General features: G+C 40.7%; 1 protein-coding gene across 12 annotated transcripts in view; it reads right to left on the minus strand.

The window, feature by feature from the left end:
* The window catches only part of WNK2 (WNK lysine deficient protein kinase 2), a 79483-nt gene that overhangs the window by 27174 nt on the left and 24466 nt on the right, over positions 1 to 27843 (minus strand). For 7 of the 12 annotated variants that reach the window (XM_026857755.1, XM_026857759.1, XM_026857757.1 and 4 more), the window contains exons 7-22: positions 25985 to 26181; positions 23174 to 23326; positions 19163 to 19354; positions 17620 to 18159; positions 14779 to 15087; positions 11931 to 11980; positions 9286 to 9451; positions 9090 to 9206; positions 8756 to 8923; positions 8479 to 8524; positions 7169 to 7285; positions 5620 to 6692; positions 4148 to 4220; positions 2861 to 2916; positions 2097 to 2782; positions 639 to 853 (exon numbers count right to left, since the gene is read on the minus strand). In XM_026857755.1, coding sequence (XP_026713556.1) covers positions 639 to 853; positions 2097 to 2782; positions 2861 to 2916; positions 4148 to 4220; positions 5620 to 6692; positions 7169 to 7285; positions 8479 to 8524; positions 8756 to 8923; positions 9090 to 9206; positions 9286 to 9451; positions 11931 to 11980; positions 14779 to 15087; positions 17620 to 18159; positions 19163 to 19354; positions 23174 to 23326; positions 25985 to 26181 — 4158 coding nt within the window. The remainder of the gene's footprint in view (positions 1 to 638; positions 854 to 2096; positions 2783 to 2860; positions 2917 to 4147; positions 4221 to 5619; positions 6693 to 7168; positions 7286 to 8478; positions 8525 to 8755; positions 8924 to 9089; positions 9207 to 9285; positions 9452 to 11930; positions 11981 to 14778; positions 15088 to 17619; positions 18160 to 19162; positions 19355 to 23173; positions 23327 to 25984; positions 26182 to 27843) is intronic. The other 5 variants (XM_026857750.1, XM_026857752.1, XM_026857753.1 and 2 more) reach the window with 5 other exon arrangements.

Consider the following 27843-nt stretch of genomic DNA (forward strand, 5'->3'; position numbering starts at 1 on the left):
GTTAGAAGAAAAATTATTCATATTCTATTCTACATTTTGCTGAAGAAATAGGTACCGAGGTATATCAACATTTCCCAGTTGAATTATATCTTTATACTTTCCAAAGAGATAATGACTCAAGACTGTACTACAGTTTGAAAAATCTTGAACTACTTCAGACAGTCAAAGCATCCACCAGCATAACTCTTTTTACTTCCCATCCTTTGGGGGAGCAAATGCAATCCAATCTTACTTATACAGCATCTTGGAGGAAAAGATAAACAACAACAAGATACAGCACATTATCAATAGAGGATAACAGCACCTAAGTAGTGAATACAAGTATCAATAAACTGCATTTGTATAAAGGATGAGAAAAATGTAAGTAGGCTGTATTCCAAATGAAAGTGGAATATTGTTTCTCTGCCAAGCATTTGTAACTGATGCAGAGAAAGTATGTATGGTTCAGCACTGGGCAGCTGTAATAAGCCTGTTCCAAAGGAAGCCCACTTCAAAAACAGTTTGCAGTATGGAAACTTGAGTCACTAGTATTAAAACCAATAAAAATTCAGTGCCTTTCCTGCAATCCATGCAACTACACAGCAGAACCACAACTGACACAAACATCGGGCATATGGAAAGCAGCCTAGTGTACCTACTTGTGCTTGATGTTCCACTCCTGAGCTGCTGGACCAGAGGGTTTAATAATTTTCCGCCTTTCAATTTATTTTTGCTGGTTCTTCGGCGACGGCCGCTTGGTGGGGCTGAGTGAAGGAACCCCAGGTTGGGAGGAAGGGGTTTCCCTAACCGAATATACAGTGCCTCTATTTCATTCTTCTGCTGAGTCTGAAGTTCAGCAATTTCTTTCATATGCCTGAACATGAAAAATAGAGAACTTTGCTATTCATGTATTTGATAAAGCATCACATCTTGACAACTTAATTTGTTGTCAAGATGTGTTTGGTTTTTGTATAAAAAAAGAAATTTGTTTTTTGTATAAAAAAAGAAACAAAACAGTCTTTGGTTATAAAACAATCAGCTGCTCATGCAGAAGTATATGAAGTTATAACAATCTACCTCAAATATTCATTTATAAGACAATCCTAGACAGCTAAAAAGATTTTCAACATCCTTAGCAAAAGCAACTTGATTTTGACATGAGATCTGACAGGAACTCCAAACTATTCCAGAATTTCTCTCTTCAAACCAGGAGCTTCAAAAAAGTTAACTCTCAGGGCATGTACAACAGTTTGAAGGAATTCCACATGAAGAAAACCAAAGGTGTTTCCCATAAGAATGCCATTAGCATATGAATCATTACTTTATTTATAATGCAGATTTCATGATGCCATAAAGTCAGTTTAAAGGTTTTGTATTACTGTAGTTCTGTTTTAAAAAGGTGCATCATCTGTATTCAGTAAAACATTATACCTTAAGGCAAAGTTTCATATTTTGATTAAACTAGCACCTAATGCTAGTTTTTACCCATCACCTGCCAGGAAAGAAAGAAAATGTTCAAATTTAAAGCTAGCTAGCTCTCAGGACTAGCAGCACAATAGACTGCTGCCAAGACTGGACCAATGACTTGATGAGACATCCGAGGGGAGGCGAAGTGAGGGTCTTTAATCTAGTATCTATTAGACAGGTATCTACTGTTAAAGTGAGTCTGGGAATAGTGATGTGTCTGTAGACATGGTAGTCTAAATCACCCTTGCCAAGAAGGGCAGCTGCCTACAATAGGCATCCAGATTATTTCATGTCACTTTAAATAGCAGCCACATGGGAATCTACTATCACACACATTACAAGTGCTATTGTTTGCTACCCTATCAGTGTAGCCTTTTGGTAAGGAAACTGGACATCACAGCAGAAAAGTTTTGGGGTTTAAAAAAGTTGCTACTGAATCTTTCTTCTAAATGGAATTGACAAATAAAGTGATGTATAAAAGGATGCAGTATGACATCTGGGGGAAGGGTCTCCTAGCAATGCCTAATTTCCCCAGAACCAGTTTACTCATGACAGCTATAAAAAAACACCTATTTGCTCATCATATGCAGAGATGCTGCCTGGGTATCTTAACACAAGCTTTCCTAGAATTGTTTGCAAACCCAACATACTTTTCTCTCAGGTTCTGCAATTCTTTCTTCATATCTGCATCTTCAAATTCTGAGTCATTGTCGCTGCTCATGTATGACGACTGCGAGTGGAAAGATGTTATGTTGATGGTAGGAATTTTTGTTCCTTGACCATTGGGAGAATCAAGGCCTGGCGAGCTAGATTTGCCAGATCTTTGCAGAAAAGCAGCTGCTTTTTTAATTAAGTCAGTGGCTGCACTACTGCTCGGGGGGGACAGTTGGGCAGCAGCAGCCGACTGACGACGGAAAGTCTCATCAGCAGAATCACTCGAACCCTGGTCACAGAGGACATCAACAGAAGAGGCTGTCTGCACCCGTCGGACAGCTGTCTTCAGATCAGGGCTGGAAGGTAGCTCATCCAAATAGACGTCTGGGGGTGCTGAGAACCTTAAGCAGTGCGGTGCTGTTAAAGTTAATTCATCTTGCGTGCTGATTACTGAAAACCTGCCAATAGTTTTGGCTGGTGTACCACTATCATGAGTTTCAGCCTGTTTTCCATAGGAACCAGAGTCTAGAGAGTCATCCCTTTGAAGGTTATTTATCACCCCATCTGTTGTAGATATCTGCGTTACGTTATCTGTGTGTGCAGACGAAGTCACGGTCTTTGCCTTCTCGCTCCTTTTAGAAGTTTCCATCTGTTTAGTTATGCTTGATGATGTAGGTGCAACCTGGAGAAAAAAAAGAGAGATTAATTTTGAAAGGTACTGTAGCCATCAAGCATAAAACTGCTCCTAGTTTCTGGTTACCTGAACAGGGCCTTTTGTTATAGCAGCAGGAGCAGAAGTGATGCTTGCAGCTGAACCTGTTTTACAAGTCAGGAAAAAAAAAATAAAATGTTTGGAATGCTTAGGTATAATAAAATCAAACATGTTTATAGTGATAAACTGAAGTGTGATAAAGAGTAGCACTGAAGAATAATTTAGAGATCCAGTCTCTGCAATACAGGATCTATAATGCAGGAGGCAATATTGATGACAATATAAAATAATTGCATGTAGGCACTCTCTTCAATCTATCGATCTGGGGAATTCAAATAATAAGAGGAGTGTGGAATTTCATTAGTCAGTTGGAAATTTAAGGAGAAAACCAGAACAAGAATAAAATCTGCATGGAACATTGGGCCTGCTTTACTACGGTGCTCTTGCTGTCTCGAAAAAGTAACCACACTCAGCTATTCATGCAAACAAAATGCTGCAGTTGACCACAGATGGACTGGTATTTCACACCTTTCATTTGACCAATACTGGTACCAACCATTACAAGTGCCTGAAATGGAGTTAAATGCACATTGTTGAAAGTGGAAATTAGAAGTTCAAAAGGTGCCCACTGACCACAGAAGCATGCAAGAAGCTAAATATTAGTGGCAGTAATCAAGACATGATTATTTCACAATCTGAATGCTGGTTTTGAAGTTAAACCAATAAATGCAAGCTTTTCAGAAAGCTTATGGCACATTGCAGAGAGTGAACATAAGGCAAAAATCTGTCACTGCATAGTTAGGAAATGGTGAGATACATCACTGCTTCATGGTATCCAAGATACATTAATTTTACTACACAGTGCTACATTCCACTTGCCTACTCTTCTTGGTCTGCAGCAAGACAGATGAATTCAGGCTACCCAATGTTTTCCCCTCGCATTGACCTAAAAGCAGTGGATGATCCACATCCACCAGGACAAGAATGCTCTACATTGTTGCACAAACCTGGTATCCAGCTTTGCCAAAAAAATATATAAGCCCTCCTCAACCCCACTCATGACAGCAGGATCAGTTTGGGGTTCCTCAGCCCTTAAAACTTCCCATGACTTGCAAGATGGGTACATGAAGCATAATAAATACCCAGTTTCTTAATGGGCAGATGAAGAAGTAAGATGTTTAATATTAATTTACATTACAAATAGGATCAGAAATGCCTTGTGCTTGGCAATGCTCTGCAGTTAACCAGAGGGGGAGCAGCAAAGGGTCACTGGAAAAGAGGACCACGCACTAGTACAGATGCATCACCGTTGTTCATCACCGAAAGGCGCATTACCTTTTCTGCTTGCTGACCCACCTCTTGCTTCTGAGGAATGAGTACTGATGCCACTGACCTCTGACTTTTCAAACTTTCAGTAAAAAGAAAAAAGAAGAGTTTCAGTCTCACACACAAAGCAGAAAGGCAATGCATTCTCCCTCCCTCTCCGCCCTGACACTACTGTGGAATAGTAAACTATTGTATAGTGTCTGTGGAAGTGGCCTTCTAGCTTTTTCTCCAACTCCTGCATTTTTTTTCCTCTCTTGGAAGAAAAAAAGCAGTGGCCATGTCACAGAGGGAACTGCAGCCTAAGTTACTAAAAAACAGGCACTGAATTTTTTATATGTTTTTATATATATATCTATTATATATATACATCTATCTTTCTCAGTTTGGGGTTTTGTTCTGGTTTGCTTTTCCAGCCAGACTGTATATTCTTCATCTGTATGACTGTCTTCAGAAATTCTATGTCTCTTTTCTCATATTGGCCCAGACTTTAATAGGACAAACTCCAATTACTGGGGAGACGTAACACCTTTTATAAAGAGAGAATTTTATCTGCCGTAGAAAGTAATTTATGATTATAAACAATATGCTCTAATGAGTTACTCAAGTGCAGCCATCTTTTCTGTAACATGGAAAATCTTTTAAGCAGTTGATACAGTTCATCAAGCAAATGCTATATGAAACAGCCTCATCCTTGCTAGTGGTGAGGTAATTACCTCCAGTAATGCTACTTTTCAAGTAAGATATACACTGATTTTCTAGCTGAAAGTGCTGCAAATCTGTTGAATTCCATAAACTCAGGATTTTATCTGAAAGAACACAACACAGGTGCACAATTGAGACATTAAGTAAATAATGACCCAGACCACCTGCTCCAGCTTTCCTTAGATGCTTCCTAGCAAAGTCTTGCTCTGCCAAGTTCATGGAAGACAAAAGAAATTACTAGAAGCAGTGTAAGCTTCTACCTACGGATTGTTATCCTTTAGCTGCAACACTTGAACAAAGCAAAGGCTCCCAAGGTGTTTAATTGTATTCAGACTGACTTAGAAGGCAGGCATTATAATCGCTGCCATTAATTTACATTTTTAAAAGTTTCCTATTGAGTATGATTATCTTCATCAGAACTTGAATGACTATAGCCCTCACATATTTTACATTCTTAAAACTTATCACATTTCTGCTTGCTTCAGGAACAGGACACAAGAGGAGGAGAATTAATTAAGATATTATACCACACTTAAAGGAAAAGGTCAGCTTTCATTATTAAGCATTTATGTAAGATGAGTCAAAATGCATCTGACAGTAAAAATTTAAGAGAACTTTCACACTGGAAAGCAGTCAACAAAGTGCAATATACCCAGGAGCAGAAATATAAAATGTTCAGAGAAGCAAGAAATGTACACATGTCCTACCACAGGCTTGCTGGTGCTCTCCCTAACAGCTGGATTTGGGGGTATAAAGGGCAGAGTCATTGCTGGACTAACCAGTGCTGGGCAGGGTGAGACCTCAGATGGCACCGACTGGGCCTCGGCAGCAGTTTTCACCTCCTGGCTGGTATCTGCAACGTTGTGGACTGGTTCTCTCAAATCCAATGTGGGAACTTGATCTTCAGGAAAAGGGGGCAAGTTAAATTCACTGTCACCCTGTTCTAATGGGACAGAGGTGTCTGGAGTCCCTGCTGATGTAGAAGAAGTAGGAACATATTCCTGGTAAAGTAAATTGCGCAATTTCTCATCAAGGCTTTTTATTGTGTTGTCGACGAAGTCCACCCGGGGAGGTCCCTCTCCGTCGGACTCGGCGGTGCTGGGCTGCTGCTGCTGCAGCAGGTTGATCCCCACGCCGGCACAGGCCACGGGCTGCGCCTGGGACAGCATGGCGTGCTGCTGGGACGTGGCCACTGGCACCTGAGTGGGGCTCTGGAGCTGAGAGCCTGCCAGGCTGAGAGGGTCTGACGTGGCGGACGCAGGGAACACTTGGTTCATGAAGGAGTGCTGCACCACAGCGGGCTGCCCGGCCTCGGGCAGGTGGGGCACCTGCACCGCAGGCTGCCTTTCCAAAACCATGGAATCCGGGAGCACGGGGAGCGGGCAGAGCTCCGCTGCCTTTGCGGGGGCTGCCGGGACCAACTTGTGCGGCCCGACGCTGCAACAGGCGATCTCCACCTCGGGGACACACGTACCCTCGTCGGCTGGTGGTGGCAGGGGCTGAGGTGCGGGGGGAGTGTCCGGAGGCTCCTCCAGCAAGGCAGCATGGGGGGCAGGAGTGCCTGGCTGGGCGGGCACCGCTGCCTTCAGAGGAGCATACTCCTGCTGAGCGCCGCTAGCAGCTGCCTGCTCCAGGATATTTGGAGCGGATCCCGGTAGCGCCGGAGCTGGAAACTCTGCCTGGCTCAGCAAGCCGGAGGAAGATGCTGCAGAAGGAACTTGTGACAGAGATGAAGAGGCTCCGATGGGGCTGTCACATACACCTGCTTGGAGGGGAAGCTGCTGGCCAGCTAAGACACGAGGCAGATCCGTCACCACAGCGCTCACTTGCTGATCATCTGATTGCTCCAGGTCTAGAAAGAGCACAAACATCAAATTAACTTTTTAATGAGCTGCACAGAATGAAGAGAAGAAAGTCACTGCAAAAACTCCTGACTAGCTGCAGTGATAACCATATCTAGCTGTAACCCATTAGCACTTCCTGTCAGAAAATAACTGTTATACAAGTCAAATTAGAATGTAACATTGCAGATTATGCAAAAATATTTCCCAGAAAAGACACTGCTTATTAAAACGGCAGTGACTAGAACTTCAGCCACCTTATAGCATGAGGCAGAATTAAATGTTGAGACTTTCCTGAAACTCGGGTAAACATTCCTAATGTGGTTCAATACGAGGAACACACTTGAAATGCAAAACTTCAAATTGATCATTTTCCTCCTCCAATTAAATGCAGTAAAGCAAACCACAGCTAAATCAGGTGAGAATAGAATAGAGATGATACAGCAGCTCCAGAGAAGAAAACATTTTCTATGAAGTTTGTAAATACCTGGCCCTTCAGACTGCTGTGTGCTTTGAGGTACTGGTGGAGAAAATTCTGGTGCATCAGTAGTAGGGTTTTCCACAACAGGACATATGATAAACCACCTTTTTCCAGTATGCAAAACTAGAGATGAAAAGAAAATAAAAAGTAAACACAGCAGATCCCATTCATTCCAGATCTGTCAAAACCTGACATCTGTCAAAATTTCCATGTTTGGAAAAGAAAATCAGAACTTCTACAGTATTAGCCGAGATTAAATCAAGGGCTTCTAATTTGATTCTTATCCCTTCTCCTGAGATGTCTCTGGAAAGGACACAGTGATGCCTCCCAGTTCTGCCACATATGTTATTTGAAAATTTATTTTCAAGTGTTCATACTTTTAGAAGGGTAATAGTTCCATACATGAAAACTTTAACAACAGTACTATGGACAGTTTTCTCACAGTGAAAAATTTTGTTAATTTTGTAGCGTTTATCCAGCTTAACATGTTGGAAGCTTCCCAGCTAATATTTTCTTTCACATCTCATCTCAAAGCCTGGCACATGTAAATGGCAAACCAGAACTATACACACCTTGTAACTACCATTAGTAGAAACATAAATGTTGTGTTAAAGCAGGTGTACTGAGAAAATTATGACATTTACAGGCAAAAAATAAACCAGATCTTTGGAGCAGAAAGTCTAGTTTGGCAGATTCCGTTTCTGCACTTGTCAAAGAAGTTCTAAATTATCCTTCTTCCCCTGTCAGCATGGAGCAAATACTGCATGTGATGTTGTGTAACAAGAATTTTGGAAACAATTCCATCAGCAGTGTCTTCATTTTTCCCACCAGCATGCACTTACAGAGAGAATCAAGGGCCAGTTCCCTTCCCACTCAATTTATCTGTCAAACCCGTAAGATACGTTGTGTTCAGATGGCCAAGATTGCCCCTGTAATACCAAAGTAGCTGAAAACTTATGGGTTAGAAATTTCAATTAAATTACCAACGTAAACATAACTTTTCAGCTTTCTCTTGCAAACAGAGTTATTGTTGTGAAAAAATCATTCTTGCCCATACCTTCCTGACTTTTTCACCACTGCCTATCAGCCTGTGTAATTCAGGGCTTACCTAAACATCCCCAGATACTGGATTTATCCAGGTTAGCCCTGTGATCTTCCAGGTTGCGCTCAGCTGGGATCACTGTTATACCCATATTTCTAGATATATTTTCAACCAGCAGTAACTGGTGGTTTTCTTCCTGAATGTAGCCAACTTCTGCATCAACTCACCACCGCCTTAAAGATTGAGATTAAGTTTGTATTCAAAGGACATTTACCATTTTGTTGATACACGGGTGTCTTCATTTGAGACTGACGCTTCTCCTGTTAAAAAACAAAAATAAGCCCAAAACAGAACTAGTGTTCCTCTTGCACTGATATGAGACAGCATCATTTCAAGGAGCATTCATGTTGTACGAGTTAATGAAGTAAAAGCATTATATTTCTAGCTAAGAAACTTTTCTTTTTTAAACACAGGAAGTAAAGCTGATTTACAGTAACTGCCTGTTAAGAAAAAGGAAACAAACTAGAAACCTTTTATTTAACATTTCTTACCTCATTCATTTCCAGTCTATCAGCATCTTGTTGGGGACTCATTCCCTGATCAGAACTTCGTTCTCCTTCTGTATCTTCACTGAGCATATCTTCTGCTTTATCAATAATATCTTTCATTTGTTCAATAAATGTCTCTTTTTCACTCTGCAATATGAATTCATTCTCTACCTATAAGGCCACATCAAAATAAAGAGGAAACCAGTAACGTTTCTATTAATAACCCATTCCACAGCTACCAGAAAGCTTGGCCAACAAGACACACGAGAATAAATTGAATGAAGCAACTTGGTGCATTAAGAAAGAGACTGTGGGCAGCTGCATCACCAAGTCTTACCATGTAAGTAGCAATTTCCTCTGGTGCATCACCATCCAAATCAAACTTAAAAGTCACCATTTTGTGATTGTGTGTCTCAAGCTGGCACTCCACCATCTTATCCCCCGTGTTACAAACCTGCAAGCAAAGATTAACACAGTTATTTCTGGCAAAGTCAAAGGAATCCTAAAGTTACCCTCAAAGAGGTTGTACTTGCATTTAGTATGGTCAGCTTTGGTCTGCTGGACTTCTCCTGGCGTGAACGAGCACGTGTGGATTTCTTATGTTTCTTTGATGACTTTCCTTCTTGTTTTCCACTTCCTATTGCTCCTTCAAAGCTGTCACTCATCTCTTTACCCGAAGCAACATCTGGACTCATGTAGCTTTGTAAAAGAAAGGAAGAGAAACCCCAAAATAAAACCACCATCACACGCAATGGAGTTATGCATAGGTAAGATACACAACAACAGGGACTGCAAAAAAAGAGCACATCTGCATTCGTTTGGCCCAAACTGAGACAGCTACTGAAAGATGCTCAGTAAGTGAAGGGGAACTACTCTAAGTCAGGCATGTACTCTGGCTATCACACCTACTAAGAAATTATCTATTAACATTTCTACCAACACCACCGGGAAAGTCCCATTATTCTCAATATATCATTACATCCCCCTAACCACTTCAGGGTCCTTACAGTCCCTCTTTGAACTGCACAAGTTCCTATTTTTCTTAGGTCCAGTTTTCTCAGTTCCTGCCTGTCTGCACTCACAGCAGAAGGTCAGTTTATGTTTGTCAGAACAGAGTCAGTTTATGTTTGTCAGAAATGAAGGAAAAGAGTGAGAAGTTGGTACAGCATCCTGGAAGAGACTATCTCTCCTTTCTCTGCAGTTCTCAAGGATCAGAAAGAAGTTTTTATGCCACAATATCTCAGTTGCCCAGCTAGTATATTCTTTTTAGCAGCCAAAACAGTAGCTGCTAACAATCTTATTGTAATATGACATGTACAGAAAACATCAATATGCAAGTAATTTGCAGGAAATTTTGAGAGGTTCATAAAAACCATGTCAGGAAGGAACCTTGTAAGGCCATCTGGCCTATTTATTACCCAAGGTATGATCAGCTCTGTCTAAACCAGTCCCCACAGAGGTTTGGGTAAACTCATCTTACGAAGCTCCCATGAGATTTCATAACCTCCCTGGACAATTTATTCTTGTGTTCATTTAGCCAGACAGGCATAAAAGATTTGAAATCTAACCTATGGATCCTGTTCTTAAATTTAATACTTCTGCTTCTTCTGCACTAGTCACATAGAACAGCTTATTCCTACTACTTCTGCAGCTACCCCGCATGTGTAACTCATATGTTAGGAACATGAACACATTTTGCACATATACTCTAGGCAGTATCTTTGCTGCAATTGTCAGCCATTTGATCCATGTGCCATTACCTTCCACTCTACAAAAGCACAACTCAGCTCCAGTGCTGAGTTACCTATGCACCTGGAAAAGAGACCTTCCTCTATGACTACAGGATGTGTGCTGACACAGGCTCTCCATGCTGCTGTAGTCATGACAGTCAGTTTTTCAAATGCAATTCTGGGACAGGAAAATTAGAATTCAAAAGATGACTGAAAATTTGTTGCGCCTTTCTACAACAGACTAGATAGACAAAATGCACTAATTTTGTATAACTTATAGCCAGAACTAACCTATAGTCATGAAAAATTAGATTTCACTTTCCATGCAGTATTTAAAAGTAGAAAGTTCTTGGTAAAAAATGATCCATTTTAAGATCACAGGATTGCACTGACTTGTGTCAGGCTAACTTCTTTGGTAGGGGGGAATGAAAACAGGAAGAGAGGTTTCTTCAAAGTTCATAAACTTAACTCGTCTATTCAGGAAAACAGAAAAAGCTCACTAAAATCCTAATCGCAAAGGATGAAGTTGGTGCTGGCTCCTGCAATAGGCAAGGCATCCAGATACTAACAAATACACCCTGTATCTACCTTATCCATATCCAAACAATGAAAAATCTGGCTTGCTGCAGGTGCTGAAGCAGAAGCTGAAGCACAGGAGCAGCAGATGCCTGGGGAGGGCAGTCCTGCCCCTAAACCAGCAACCACTGCCCCTGCTCAGCCCCTCTGCAGCCCAGCAGTAAGCCTTCCTCTCCACAGCTCTTCTTCACTGCTTCCTCTAAACCTTGCTACTTCCCCTTCTGATTCTGAGTACAGAAACAGGTAGATAAGGGATGGCAAAAACTGAAATTTGCTTTGTTTCTGAGGAGTGCTGAGCTGGACCTGGTTATTTATCATTACTTCTGTCATGAGCATTAACTAGGCTCGAGCGTTACCTTGTGTACTGCAAAACCACAGACCAGGCTTTGGCCGCATGTTCTAACACTTGTAACAATACCTTTGAGCAGCTCAACACACAACTCTCACCGATACCCATTTCCAGTAACATACCTAGGGAAAGATTATTACAGAAGATGGTACAGGCATACCCAATTATACTAGCACAGTGTGTTTTTATACTGATTCAACATCATCAAAATCAGGGACTGTACCACTTCAGTTATCTTAACAAAAAGAGAAGTTACATTCTGAAATGAGAGCTGTTGTACACACATGATACAGCACCCAAACTAAAGAATTAAGAGTTGGAGGAGTCAAAACAGGCGCACTGCACACAGCACATTTGCAGCTTTCTCCTTAGATGTGCACCTTCCATCTTCTCCTGGTCAGCTCCTGCTACTCTTCTCTCAGCCAAGGCAAAAGCCAGGCATTTGGCCCAGCCTTGTAAAGAGAGAGGAAAAACAGCCTCCAGAAAGAAAACATTTCTTATGCCGAAGAGATTATAATGATACCTTTCACAGCTCTGTGACAGAGTTTGAAGTTTGTCCTGTATTGCCTGCTCCTAAAATGGAAGAAAAAGTAATTTAAGTAAATGCATTGTATTGGCAGATGAAAAACACCTTTAAGAAAGCTTTTGCTGTTGAGACACTGGTGATCCTAAACCATTCTGTTTAACCAATTCTTGGAACTCAGAAAAAAATAAATGTCCCATTTTACCCTCCCGACATTACTTCTAAGGCATCAGTATCTGTGCACAACCACTTCTTAAGGCAGAGCCATTAATCTGCTAGTTCTCTTCTGCTGTCTCTAAAGCAGAAGAGGTGGTGAAAGAAACAAAACTGTTCTCACCACGATGGAAAAACTTGATTGCAGGACAAATCCATGTCAGCACCTAACTAATTTTATTTTTGAATGGATATAAAGTACAAGGTATTTTGCTTTGTTGCTTTGTATAGTTTCCTGATATGTGTTAAGTATTTTCATTTTATTTGGCTTATTGTGAAAATTTCTGGGCAATTTATAAATAAAAGATGAAAATTCATCATTTAAAAACACCACCCTCATATAATGTCCTCTGGCTTTCTACAAAATAGAAATTTTCCCTAAAAGCTTTCCTTTTCACTGGTTGCAATGCTATAGGACAGATGTCGATAGTGTGACTCGCATCAGGCAGACCTGCTTTCACAGGATTTGTGATGACCATGCTACTGGCTCCACTGTAACCAACTTACAAACACACCTGTGCATGGATATACACACACCCTAAATATATATAATTATATATAATTTTATATGTATTTATATATATTTTTACAAACATATGCCTATAAAAACAGCTAGAAACAAGCCCCTTGACTGTCATCACTATATCTTAATACCAAAGCAGTTGGTAGACTGGAGTTAAAAGCTTAGTGGTTAACCAGCCAACCCCACTCACTGCTTATAATGCCACACATATGCCATGCCAAGCTTGACTGCAATTTAATAAAACTGTAAAATTAATGAACAGTGAGAACACAGACATAATGTATCTAAATTTCAGTACTGCACTTGATCAAGTGCTTTACAAAATTTCATTTGCCTGATCAATTAAGATTGGTTTGGTTGTGAGCACTGCCACACATTTAAACAAAAGAGATAAAAACATTATGGCAGAATAGCAACAAAATGTAGTGTGTCAAATATATACAGATATGAAACTCCTCTTACACCCAAGAAAACCTTAGCAATATATGTCATAAAGTCAGCATGGGGAACAAATTTGACCATGCTATGATATCGGATTGATTTCTTAAATTCAAAGAGAGAAGGGAGTTAATTTAAAGATGAAATATGAGAATGAAGTTAGCAAACAGTGGTTAAATGTTCCCAGGGATACGATAAAGTGACAGTACACACATGTGCCTCAGTGAGCATGGATTTCTCAGGTACTATAGGACAACTTGTATCCCCCATATCACACTGCACAACAACGAGGTTTGTTCATATTTCTGGAACCTCTAACAGGATGGACCCTGCACTGAAGGCTGTAGCTCTCGCATCAGCACTGAACCTGACATGAGCTGCGCATACAGAAAAAAGGCAGTTGGAGAAGAAATACCTTGAGTAAGGGATATGCCTGACACAGCCAGGCTTTACCTGGGGCTTCTGCAAGTGAAGTACTACAGACAGGTTCTACCATTTCTGCTGTATCTAACCTACAGGATATAGAGATTCAGCAGAAAATGTCCTACATCACAGTATGAATATTTATTTGACAAGAATTAGGCTGCCACTAGAAGGACAGGCAAAATGGGGAACTAGAATCTACTTTCAGTGTTAGCAGTATCCTTACTGGACATCTTCTGGAAGAGGAGTTAAGCTGTACCTCTAATGAAATTTGTAGGGTGTACTGTGTAGTCAAGGCATGTGACAAGTGCATGGAAAGCATGGGTAAAACCAAAAGAGATTCGGTTTCAAAAGATGAAAACTGTTACTTCGGGAGAAAAGGTAGCTCAGAACAGAGAGCCTCAAGAAGAACAATGCTGAAAGCAGAATTGCTGAGGGACATTTCCATTGAGAAGTGGAGAACAAAATAGACTTATTTCCTGAAATCTGGTACAAGTGCCAAAACCTTTATTTTGGTTTGCTTATGGTTATATATTAAAGAGTTGAAGAGAAGGAAATGTTCTGTGACATTCTGTCAAGAGGGAAGGTTAAACAATTATGGGAGTGGAAAGAAAAGTCAAAATAGCAGACAGGAGGAGCTGACAGTTTTATAAAGAAAACTAAATATATTTTGCTTATATGATCGCTGAGAATTGAAAATGCTTAAAAATAGCTGAAGAAATAAAAATCCCAGGGTTAGACTAGAATTCAGGCAATACAGGAGGATACGATGCTAAATGAAATGGAAATAAGGCTCAAGCTGAGGAGTATGAAGAGCTTTTACACAGTGAATAATCAGATTGAAGCAGTTTCTTAAGGCAAACGATGGCAGGTTGCACAAGTAATTGAGACATTTAAAACAAGACTGGACAAAACATGGATGAAACTCTACAGAACAACTTCTTACTGACCCAAGGCACGTAAAAGAAAGTCGTTTCTATCTCTGTGTTTGTGCCCAGCTACGGACAAAGAAGTACTTAGTCCTACTGCCTCGTTACTTCAAGAAGACATTTCACAAGGTACAACATGTAGTTTCCAGCTTCATTTGAAATAGTCGATTATTGTTTGACCCAGAGTTGCTAGCATCTAGGACAAGCAGCTCTATATGGTGAGAGCGGATAATCTCCCTTGTGAAATAAGCCCATTATTTCACAAAGGAGTAAGAAGGTTAAGGGTGAGACTGGCAAGTTACTTCAGAGGAAATGGCTCTACCTCTTGAGATGTCTCTGCCTGGACAGCTGAGCAGGGAGCTGGGACCTGCTGACCCAGCGGCGGGGCAAGATCGGGTTGAAGCTGAAGCAGGCCAGAAGGCTGAAGAGGCAGACAATGATCTATGGGGATGGACGGACTAGCTGTAGCAAGGCTGCCATGAATCTGTGAAATGCCTTCTGGAGCGACGCGGGGAGGCAACAGTTCAGGCTGCAACTGCAAAGGTGGTGACATGACTATCGAAGGTTGCACAGGCAGCACGGGCACCTGGGCTCCAGCTTCCACAGTGTACTGAGTGTGTCCAGTAATCTGCTGTAACACAACAGACAGCTATTAAAACAATTCTCTACTTAGAGTGCTTGTGATTTACATGACAAGGTATTAAAGCCACTGGAGTTGAGAGAAAGGATTATAATTCCGTAGCAAGACTGTATTTGTGTGGTCTCTGCTTGGAAAGGTAACTACTTAAGAGTTTAAAATTGCTTTCAAATGGCCAAATAAAAACCTAAGGATTTTTCCTATATAATTATGACAATTTGTGTATTGCTCAGGTGCTATTTAATTTGTAGAAACAAAGCCATATTTTGTTAAGAAATTAAAATTTAGACTACAAATTCATTGTCCTGAATAGTTTGCTCTGCTTTCAATGAGACTATTACAATGTCCACAAAGAGAAAAAGATACTCTACCCATAACCTAAACTAGGATTTTTTTTTAAGTCTGCTACATATGTAGAACCAGTAGTTGGTATAGACCACACAGTCAACTCTTTTTTTACTCACAGAACACATTGTTTTCCATTTAAACACTTAAGACACAATAACGCCTGACATGCTAAGTACCAAGGCCCCAACCCTGCAAACACTTCCTTGTGTTACACACACAGAGGAAGTTTCATGTATCTCAGAAGATTTCTTCAGTGCATTAAAATAACTTGTGTGCCTAAGCACTCTGTGGGAACGGGGACCGATGAGATTAGATGCCAGCTACCTTAGAGACTATGTTACTATTCTGCATAACAGTTCTTTTGAGCTGTACATTTAAGAACAGAACATTCTCCTTTTTCGGTACATCATATATTTTTACAAGGGGACTGAGCTTGTGTGAAGAGGAAAAAGGAAAGAAAGGAAAATAGGGATGAAAAAAGGCTTTTTACGACTTAGGCTTAGGTAAAAGCTCTGCTTAATTTTTACTTACTTTTTTTTTTTTTAAAGTATAATCACCTAGAGATTTAGACTATTTGGAGAATATATTCTTTAAAAAAAAATCAAGACTCAGATGAGAACTAGGCCACACAGTTTCATTACTGCATGTTCTCTGCAGATTCTGGATATGAGCCAAAATTATTATTCCAGGTTTTAGTGTGGATAAAAATAAAGACACGATGTGCTTTGCAACACATAACAGTTACACGACTGCCTAAGTGGAGGTTGCTAGAATAGCAACTGTGGTGTACATTGCAGAAGAGCAGTGATTTTTAAATTTTTTTACAAAAAATCTATAACTAGAATAATTCACAAAATGTTTCAATGTATAATTTACCTGGGCAAAACTAAACTCAGAGGTGCTAAACACCAACTGCCAAAACAGCAATGCATTGGAAAGCATTTATTTACAAAAATACCTCTCCATTAAAAGTACTTCAAAATGTAGACCACTGTTTGTTTGAATATTCCTCTACACTTGTCCATTTTGTAATAGCTTTTTTTTAAAATCCTAAAAATATTACTACGCAATTCTTTCATACATATTTGATAGATAATGACCATGTTAACAGTTTGAGAATATCAGTTCTCCAGTTCTGGTGTTTGCCATACTTGCTGTGCATAATGGGCCTGAATCAAATCCCTCTAAAGCCATTGGAAACACTGTGGTAACAAGCTCAGCAGCAACTGTCTCAGGCTCTGTGTTGCCTGCATTTTCACAAACAGTATTTCTGTACCAAATATACGGTTGGAGAGAAATTTTAAAATGATGTACGACTTTGAAGATGCCATGATACGGCAGGTCGAAATGGGATGTTATGAATTTTAATATGTTATGGCAAAGTGATATAGTGGAACACAGATTTTTCAAGAATACTATTATTAACAGATTTAGTGTCTTCTCCTGCTTGTGTCAGGCTGCATTTCATGTTGTCATATCACAGATGTGGCAATAGAAGTATTTACAGACTCTGTCAACAAGTCCTGAACCAGTTCTCTTGCTGACAGCGCTAATATTAGAAGCTCCATTTTTTGCTTCATTTCTTTCAAGGTGGAAAGGGTCTGCAGCTAGAATTCATTCTTGTCTGATAGACCTCTTGCATGCAGTTTTCTGGAGTTGATAATGAATGGCCATTTCCCTTTACTGTTTTAAAGCAGTTCTACGTCAAAACAACTCTATAACTCTTGCCAACTCACCCATATTTTGCCATGAGAACACAACAGCCTACACATCATGCGCAGCCCGGAGTAAAGGCATCAGCAAGGCTGTGCGAATGCTGCCATGGCTCCGCCTGTCACAGGGGAATGACAGCTCATACTTCTTCCATATTTGAGATGGGAGAAGGAAGAGGGATTTCAAAAATGCTCATCTGCTCACTTTCCAAAGCCTGCAAGATTATTCCCTACAGGCCCTCAATATTCACCTGTCTTTGGATTAAGACCTCACCTGTTCCACCCAACTTTAGAGCTTGAGCAACCACCTCCAGGACCAAGGTCAAGGCGTTAACAAAACATCTTCAGACCAAGGGAAAAAAACCTCCCCACTGCGTGTTTACAGGGGAGCAAGCTCCAGGAACGCCTGCGTTCAGCAGCCACCCTAGGGTCCAGCACCGACACAGCCCCGCACCCAGTGCATTACCTGGTGACCAGCCCCAGGCGCGGCCAGAGTCTGCTCGGAAGGATGAATTATGCTTGGCTGAAGGGACTGAGGAGGTGGAGGCTGCTGCGGCTGGGACACTGCTTGCGTGCTCTGCGTGTGATGGGGAGAGGGCGCTTCGCTCTGAATGATCTGCTGGAAGGTGGGCTGGTACATCTGCTGCTGGGGGAGCTGGGGCACCCCGTGGTGCGGTGGCAGTGCCGGCACTCCTGGCGGAGCCACGGCTAGCAACGGTATCGTAGCAGCTGACATATTTGGCACTATCGTTTGGCAGGGCAAGACCAAAGAAGCCACGGTGGTATGAGGAAGATTGACTGCCTGCATGGGGAGGGCAGGGGAGTTTGGTGCCATAGGCAGAGTGGGGTTCATGGGGAGGCTGGGTAAAATCACAGCGGGAGCAAAATACTGAGAGGGAGCAGGTATGGGGGGCACATTTGCAGCAGGCATGTCAGAGAGGTTTGGAGGAAGGCTGTCAAGTCCTGCCAGAGGAGTAATTGCAGGAATGACAGGAAACTGAGGAATCTGAAAAAAATATAATATCACATAAATTGCAAGTGCTTTCACTGATAGTACAAAGTAGTTTCATTTGCCATACAAGTATGTAAAAATCACCTGTACCATGATGATAATTATGTCTGTTTGTTAATCACTTCCATTCATTTCCTGAGGTTTATAAACAGTAATAAAAACTGATTTATGCTTAAATCATTAGTAAAAGAGAAAAAAAACTTCATTTCAGTGGGATGTTTTTATACCTTAGAAGCTTAAAACTATTTCTAAAACTAGCTTGCAGCCTTCAATCAACAGAGTAATTAAAAGTTGCTTTCATTTTAACAGAAACGAAAAGGAATTGGACCAGACAAAATGCAAAATTCTTTCATGCAAAATTCAGGGAGACAATTTAAAACCCTTGCCTTTAAACAGGCTGACTGCAACCAAGGCAGCACAGAAGATCCCATAAAAGGGTTTTTATAATCAAAACCTCCCAGTGATGTAGCCGACTATAACTACAGTCATCACGGAAGCAGCTTGCTTCTTCCCTTTGCCACAAGCTGCTTCACAACATGGGGCTGTCACTAGCAAACACACCAATAGCACCAACAAACCCTTCCAGGCCAAGGAAAGGGTCCGTCCCTGGTACTGAAAACAGAAACAGGGCTGAGGGCTAGGGAGGGGTGCATGTGGTGCTGGGGAAAGTGGTGAAGTCAGGAGCTCAGAAAAAGAAAAAATGGGCAACTTTTAAAAAAAAAAAAAAAAAAAAAAAGGCAGTTATTGCAATTTTTTAACTGTCATTAATTGGGTTCTCTAGGCATGACACAGGATTACTCACAAAGGAGATTTTTCCTTCACCAAACAAAAACACATAGTAAAGAAATATACAGGAATTAGGAAAAAGCTATATTCTTGTTCTTAATTAAATTGGCATGCATTCAAAATAGCCACACAAAAAATGCAAATTATGTTAATTAAGCTAGAAAGCTTTACTCAAATGGATGTATTTACACACAGTTTTCAAAGATATTACCTGGGAAGGGGCCACTGGCGGAAGCTGTGGCACAGTTGAAATCTGAAGGGGTTTTAGTGGTGTAGGGCTAGCTGCCACCTGAGAGGTCTGGGGTTGATACTGGGGTAACAGATGGGTTGCAGGCTGCATTGGGCAAACTGGCTGGCTGGCAAGCACCTGCTGCAGAGAAGCTTGCTGTGATATGGGTTGCTGCTAGGAAAGAAAAAAAAGAATAACAATGGTTATAGCCTGTATATTATGAAAGAACCAGTTCACTGGACAGAGCCATCAGTTTCTCTAGTTCAAACTGCACAGTCAGAACAGTGCTGTCACTTGGAGTAGGGACGATTTGTAGAAGAGAAGAGTGCTCCTAATTTAAACACTGTATGAGAGCCTATGTTTAAAACACATTTAAATGCAAGATACATTTCCTGAAAAGACAAGTTCTAACTGTGTCGGAAAGGTTATTTGTAATGACTCAGTCTCTTCAAGTCCCAGAGACTGTTCTAGTTGGCCATGTAAAATCTCCACCTACTAACTTCAAAGATTCCTACTATGCAGATTATACCTAACTAATCTTGGCATTCAAAAGCTGACTACATAATGTAGCAGGCATTGAAATATACAACACTTATTAACTGAGACATGAATAAAACACAATAATTATAGTAAAAGCTGGATCACAGTTATTTCTGAAGTGCTGTAGTAACAATGTGGCAGCCAAAAAAGCAGTTTTACCCTTCCAGGGAAAACAGTGCTCCGCTGACCTGCCAAATTTTACGTAGTAGAACAGAAATAAAAAGCTGCATTAAAATTGAAAATAATCAGTAACAAACCTTCACATTTTCCATGCTGCCAGTATCTCCTTCTTCAGTTACTCTAATTCATGCTAGAAAGTACTAAAAAAAAAACCAAACCACACCAAAATCTTCTGTTTTGGAAGGATGGCACCAAGGCACCAAGTTGGCTCTGGATTGAACTATTTGGGATCACAGGATTGATTACTTCACCCTGGCTCTGCAGCACATAGAACCTAACACCATGCCCGATGGTCAAAATGTAACTTTAAAATGAATAGCCAAGCATTATAATCTTTTATCTTTGCCACTTCCACTGTAAATCAGTATTATAATATTTTTCTCTACACTTTTTTAGAGGCAGGATTCTTCAAACAGTTTTTAGGTATTAATACAATAAAACTGTAGAAGATATATTAAGGAAGCAAGATGCCATCCACCCTTAAACAGCTCAAATTCAACCACGATTGGTAAGTTTGCAGTACAAGGATCAGTGAACAAAAGTGTTTGGCGATAGGTATCAAATATCTGGGGCTGAAGGCACCGAATGCCACAAGCAGTGCAACACAGGCTGAAGACAGCACTGAACAGCTCTGCACAGCACCTGCGGCGTTTATTAGTCCTGAGTGTTCACCTTGCCACATTAAAGAAAAAAACAATGACGCGGCTCTGTATTGCAGTTTCTGCCATTCCAGGTTTGGGGAAAGCAGGGGCATTTACTCAATTAAAATCCTAAATTCAAGGGAATGGCAGCACTGACACAAACAAGCGGCTCAGTGGGAGCTGGTCTGAACCTGGTGATGAGACAGAGCAAAGTAGCTGAGATGGAGCCACCCGAGGCATCGGGGTACCCACTCATCCCACAGCACGAGCTCTGCAACATGGGAAACTCCTGCCAGACCCAACCTGACTTCAGGAGCAGAACAGACACACACATGGTGTGCTGGGCTGGAGCTAATAAACCTTGCCAGCACCCAAAGCCAGCTCAAGTATCTTGGCATTCCTGTCTGGGTTAATCTGCAGCTCAGACAGGCTGCTCACAGATAACTGAGCATTGAGCATGCTGACACAGGCTGTCCAACCCACCTTCGACTCAAGAGGACACTGTTAAAAGCAAAAAAATTGCACTCATGGAGCTAAGCAGCTTCGTGAAGCCTCCATTTCAAATTCAACTTGTGTTTTACAAAACACTTGTGAATTGGATGAGGCACAGGGAGGGGAAAATAGCAATATAAATTATGCTAAACTGGAGCACCTTCCTTATGAGGACAGAATGAGAGAGTTGGGGTTGTTCATCCTGAGAAGAGAAGGCTCTAGGGAGACCTTAGAGCAGCCTCCCAGTACTTAAAGGGGCTACAGGAAAGGTGGGAGGGACTCGATCAGGGGTGTAGGGATAGAATGAGCGGTAATGGTTTTAAACTGACAGAGGGCAGATTTAGATCAGATGTAAGGAAGAAATTCTTCCCTGTGAGGTGGTGAGGCCCTGGCACAGGTTGCCCAGAGAAGCTGTGGCTGCCCCCTCCCTGGAAGGGTTCAAGGCCAGGTTGGACGGGGCTTTGGGCAACCTGGGCTGGTGGAAGGTGTCCCTGCCCATGGCAGGGGGTTGGAACTAGGTGATCTTTAAGGTCCCTTCCAACCCAAACCATTCTATGATTATAAATGTACAGATAGCCAAACTGGGAAAAAAAAAATGAGGAGATGCAACAACTGATCCCATGTCTCTGAGCCATCAGTGTGTATTCATACAAAATCAATACATTTCATTCTGTTTGGCAGATGAATTTTCTTACCCTGATTTCCTATTCTTTGTTGACCTCCCCTACCATTCATTTACAATAGACTGCTCATGGCATCATGCCTGTAGACTCTGGGAACACCAGACGTAATTCTGAGGCACACAGGTGCTCTAGGAAGCTCTGCATAGGAAAATTATCATTTTATCTATTTCTGCAATAATACTGCTTTAAAAAGTCAGTATTTTATTGGGCTTCCTGACAAGATTAGAAAACAGACAGACTAGTTATTATATTCTTTTACTGTCAGGGATAGAATTATTTCAAGAGACAGCAACGCTGTGAGGTAGAGCCATGTGAAAATTGAGTAAGTTGGGCAAATATCCTATTCCAAAGCAGCATTTACTCAGGGGAGAATAAACAACAGCTTTTGAACTGTCAGCATAAAGCTCCAAAGGCCACTAGAGAGATCTGTGCAACCGGCGAGGTCGTAAATCTGCATAAGTATAAAAGTTTTGGCTGAGAATCACTAGAATATCCCTGCCCATTAGAGAAAATTGATATATGACAAAACTTCACGTAAGCATATGCTTTTTGAGGAGACCACATTACATTGTTCCTATACTGATTCTTTCAGAAAAATAGAGCATGTTAAAAAAAGGCAACCTGTGAGATAAATGTTGGTAACTAAAAAGGTTTAGAGAGGCATGAACTATGCCAGTCACAAAGTATACAGACACCCCCCAGCCCTGTCAACAGTTTCTACTGAAGGAAGCCAAGTTTTTGGTAGTATCACAACAATAAGCCACAAATTACCATGTCATAGAGGTCTGTGGCTGCATTCCTCAGAGGCTGACACCACCTCTGCACGAGGAGGCGACTGCAGCCTTCCATCTGCCCCGCGGCTGCTTAAGAGCTGTTCTGTAAATACCTTCAGGGAACACAGGTTTTGGGGGAAACTCGGTATTTCAAAATGCACAAAGAATTACTATTTGGAGACAATTCAGAGACAGACTTTTCTCTTGGAAGACAAAGCTACTGGCTGGATGCCTATACTGAACTATATTTAACAAGCATGCACAACTCAAAAAAGCAGCATTGCTGAGGATTCAAAGACAACCGACACCAGGCAAGACAGTCTCTTTCTAACCTTTTAGAAAGGAGATGCCAAATAATAACACAAAATTAGTAAAACACTGCGATTTTCAAGAACCAAGACAGTACATGGAAATCAAAGCAAGGCTTCAAGCCAATGCTGTTAAACCACAGTGAAGAAGTCTTAAGAGAAGTCTTAAACTACATCAAGACATTCCGAGGTATCACACAGCAGTTGTTTCCAAGCCCGTTACTCTTCTATCCCTTAAACCCAGCGCCCTTTGCCCCATCCCCAAGTCTCTCAAGTGACAGTTCTGTATTTCCAAACACCCCGAACTTATCACAGGCATGGTGTGGGTAGGGAATGGCTTGAGGAAAGCACTTTTCAGCAGCAACCTGGCTCTCACCTGTGGGCCGGCCAGCACCGGCTGCGGCTGCCCCAGCTGCACGGAGGCCATGGTGGTGGGCTGGACCACAGGGAACGGCATCACTGGCTCCTGGTAGTGCTGAGGCCGCTGGGACACCACTGTGGGCGCAGCCTGAACGGTGGGGAGGCCAGGCTGCAGGAGGGAGAGCACTGCCTTAGAGAAGAGCAACCCTCATGATATGAGCCTCTACAACCGTTCATCATGAATATAATTGCAAGGAAATAGTCTAATCAGTACTTGGCTCAAAATAGAGGGGGGAAAAAATATATGAAAAAATTACCTGCAAGGAATGTAAAGTTAATCATTCGAAAAATGTGGAAAAAAGTCAGCAAATTCCAAATAAGACAACCAACTGCATTACATTTCCTTCTGGAAGTAGAGACCAGTAAAAACACTGAAAGCACATACACATTGACTGAGAATATACCAATAACAACAACAAGCCATTAACTGGGTGAAAGAGAAATTTATCTTCACAAAGATTTTTATAATTTCATAAAGAATCTTTCTCTTCCAAAAAAGCAGGTTATTTACTTGAAGTGGATGCCAAGAAAACACAAAGAAATAAGAAATAAATGAAACCACAGTGGAAGTGAAAACAAACAAACAAAAAAATAGAAATTAAAGTTTGTAACAACATCAGTTCTCTAAAGTTTCATCTCAGGGTAGATAAATTAAAAATAAACAGTATGTCAGACTGAGGCTCATAAGCCTAAAAAACCTACTACACCTCCATGTGCTTGTTGTCTTGGTAATCTCCCAGATAAATACAGTTTTGTTTTTTTTTTCTTGGAAAATGGAAGGTTTTGAGTCAGAATTTTGTTGCCTGTGTCTGTTGATATTTTCAGACCTTGGAACTTTTTACCTAAGTTATTGCAGGGAGAAAAAAAATATGGAAACCCCATCAGAAAATAAAAAGCTATGAGAAATATCTTGCTCATGAATAAAGGTTATTATCTTTCCAAACACTCAATCATGAAAAAGTAATGCACTTAGGTAAAAATCAATGAAACTTATCAATGAAAAGAAAGCCTGCTCTAAAAGAGCATGCAGCACAGCTCAATTTAAAAAAAAAAAAATTGCTCAAGATATGCTGTTAGAGTGCTATATTTGGGGTTAAGTCAGTGCTTTGGGCGAACAAGAAACAGGGAAGGATGGATCCCAGGAGATGAATGCACATACAGAATGTGGTTTCCACAGTGGAGAGAGCTAGCTACAGATGCCAAGGATTAATTTCTTTCCTTCAGGTAAAGAGAGTCATGTTTCAATGTATTCACAAAACACAGTTCATAATTTCTTGCAGTCATTTTGGAAAATATAAGGTAAAACCAGGGAAAATTATGTCCCAAGTACATAAGTTAAATCTGGATCAAGCAGGAAAACCACATTGGTCCTGGATTTTATTTTTCTTCTCAAGTCAAATAGAATGAAACAAACAAACAAACAAAATAATTAACCTACCACATCATTTCTGTTATTTTTACTAGGCAAGTGCTTCCACTGCTCAGAGTAGCTGCAGTCACCAGCTTGCTCTCCACTAGTGGCATTTTGCCAGCGCACACTTTACAACAGGGCTGGGACTGTCCAAGCATGCTGGGTTCTCTGCCACTGGAGAATCCAGAAGGCAAAATATTTTCTGCAACTCTTGCAGATCTCATGGGAGAACTGATCTTTTGGCTAATTATGTATTGTAAAGATCCATGTAACAGAGGCAGGTCTAAACTTCTGCCACATGGCCTGTTTATTTGGGGAAGAGGTTGAGACACTGAGTTTTCTGGGAGTTGGCTACCTGGGGAGTGAACACTTTCAACAGCCATGAAGACTTCTGACACATTTTGCTCTTGGCCAGACTGATCTACATAGACTAGGCATGTCTGACAAGACTGTTGAGGAAACATTAGCTCCATAGGGTTTGCAGAGGTCCCCAGTGGCACCAGAGGCGATGTGCCTTCTGCCTCTTCTCTAGTCTACAGATACACGTTTTCCTCTCCCAGTTCCTGGGGAAGGGATGTTGTGTTTGGGGTCAAAGCCACAACAGGGTTGCTGTGTCATCAAAAGGCAGTGTGAGCGCTGCCTGTCATGTGTGATGGGTGCAGGCTGGAACTTGAACATGGTGCTGCCACAGTTTCTGAAGGACTTCTGAAGATTTGTGTTTGCTTGCATGTGTTAGTTCTTGTACCAGTAGTTCCATTAATTGCTTTTGGTCAAGGTCATAACAGCACAAAACCAGGAGCAAGTGTGGATATCTGACTGGGCTACCAGGGCCTAATTTTGGAGCCTCAGTAATGGATATACAACCCCGACTCTGTGCAAGATTAAATTCAAACCCAGAGCCAGAAAGGCAGTGACTGGATGTGTGACCTTTGCCACAAGTGGAAGGAATATCAGACCTAAGAGGCTCTTGAACGAATGAAGGAACAATAATGTGTGGCTATACCAATAATGGACAAAACCAAACAGAACAGTTCTCAACTACATGCATGAGTTTAAAACTAATCACTGCAAAACTACTAACGTAGTTCTGTGACAATGGATTGATAAAAAGCTTTTTTACTGAAAATATGACAGCTGCCAGTGAAGCATTTCTTCAGAATGGAAAATATAACTAGCCATACACCATCTTCTAAGCGCATATTTCAGGTCAACTCGAAATGTATTAGTAAGCAAGTCACCATCAACAGGGGTGAGAAATATATAAGGCAAGTCCTGGAATCTATCTACCGAAGAATATAAATGGTGCATTAAGTATGAGCTAGGACACAAAATAATTTTGAAAAGCTTTAGACTTACTCCTGAGGGCTGCTGGTAGTGCCCCAGCTGCTGAAGGCTGTGGGGCACAGCCTGGCTCTCACTCAGAGGTGGGCTGTAGACCCGTTGGATAGCAGGAGGTACTGGATCAGGCAGAGACGAGTAGATGACACTTTGCTGGCTGCTTTGAGAGTCTGAATAAACCGTGGACCCTTGACCACTGTCAAATGTGCTGTCGGCTGAAAAAACAATACTTGTTTATTAAAAGCTCAACAACTCCAAACGTTTAATGATTTAAGAGCAAGGTCAACACTGGTTTATGTAATTAGCATTTTTACTACCTTAGCCCTTTCCATTATATAAATAAATTACACAACACAAACGTTATTTTCTACAAAAGGCACATACTGCTTCTCTTAAGCCAAAAAATAACCCCATAGTTTTATGTGCACGATGATATTTTAAGCACATTGATATTTCCTTTAAAGGGTGTAAGGTCGGCATTAAGAATTGCAGACGTTTATAGATTTTGCAGGATGAAAGGAATGAAAACCCAGTTGTAATATTCACAGCAGATCATGGAGTCTTTTAGAGTTAGATCTCTCAGGGATGCACTGACTTTAACACCATTTTTATTAGTAGAACTGAAAATTACAAAATTCTTTATCTTGTATGTCTTAGTTCAGCAAACCATACCCTGCTTGAGTATACAGCAATACCTCAAGATGAAAAGCAGATAACAAAATAATTTGCAGGTTTGCAGTGATTTAGGAGTACCATTCAGAACTCTGTTGGAGTTTCTCATGCAGACTGTTTGCCCAGCTAACCTGCAGAATTGCACAGCTATGGGTACCGGGCAACCATTGTAGCTTTTGTCCAATGAAAATAAAACTGTAGCACTGAGTAGTACAGGTTTAAAAATGACTCTTCATAACTTTTGAAGCCTGTAAAGTACCTGTGCCCAGTTCTTCGTGAGCATAAGTTACTGTTGTCTCCATTTGAGAAATGAAATGAGATAATCAAGATTGTAGCTGTAAGTATCCAAGAGACAAATGTCTTGTAAATTAATTTTATTTTAAATTAAAATTAAGATGTAAAATTCAAACTAAAGAAAACTTAGTTACAAAAAAATGGATTAGATTACAGCTGAATTTAAATGCTACTTCTTTTTCTGACACTTTCCATCTTCTCTTTTTTCCATATTCCAAATAAGGTTTTACTTATGTGGCTTTTAAATAATAAATTACTTTTCACTAGCACCAGAGATGACATTTCTTCTCAGCATTCACAAACTATTTTCCCATTTCTTTTTTAATTAAACTACCCTCTATGTTTATTCGACTCATTTCTAAAAAGAGTCAACACAGCCCTGTTCTAAGACGGCTGGGATTTCTGCTGCATACACACCTCCATTTTATTCCAAACAATTAAGACCTCAAATGAAAAAAAAATAGTATGATGGTAGAGTGCTAAAGTAAAAGCTGTGAGTCAGTCTCAGAATTTTTATAGAACAACATGCATTACAGACATTGAGTTACTAATTTACATTTTTACATTTGATCTCATATTATTATATGAATTGTTAGAACAATATATAGAAGTCCTAGGCCTAACATCACTAAGAAAATGTTCAAAGACAGCTGACAGTGAATAGTCATATAATACTAAGTATTGGTTAAAAGTTAAAGAGTAGAAAACAAAATGGGAGGTTTATATTTAAAATAAAATTCTGCCAACTCAATTTCTACAGAATGATGGAAAGCACAAGTAGCCTCATTTTACCACTGGAAACAAGAAGTCATAATTACTGTGTTTCTCAAAGGAATTAGATAACATGAAATAAGTATATTATCCAAAAAATGAAATGAGATCAGTTTATCTTCAGCAAAAAGGCTTTGTAA

This window comes from Athene cunicularia, assembly GCF_003259725.1.
Source record: "Athene cunicularia isolate RWA chromosome 12 unlocalized genomic scaffold, athCun1 chr12_part1, whole genome shotgun sequence".
In the NCBI taxonomy this organism is placed as follows: Eukaryota; Metazoa; Chordata; class Aves; order Strigiformes; family Strigidae; genus Athene; species Athene cunicularia.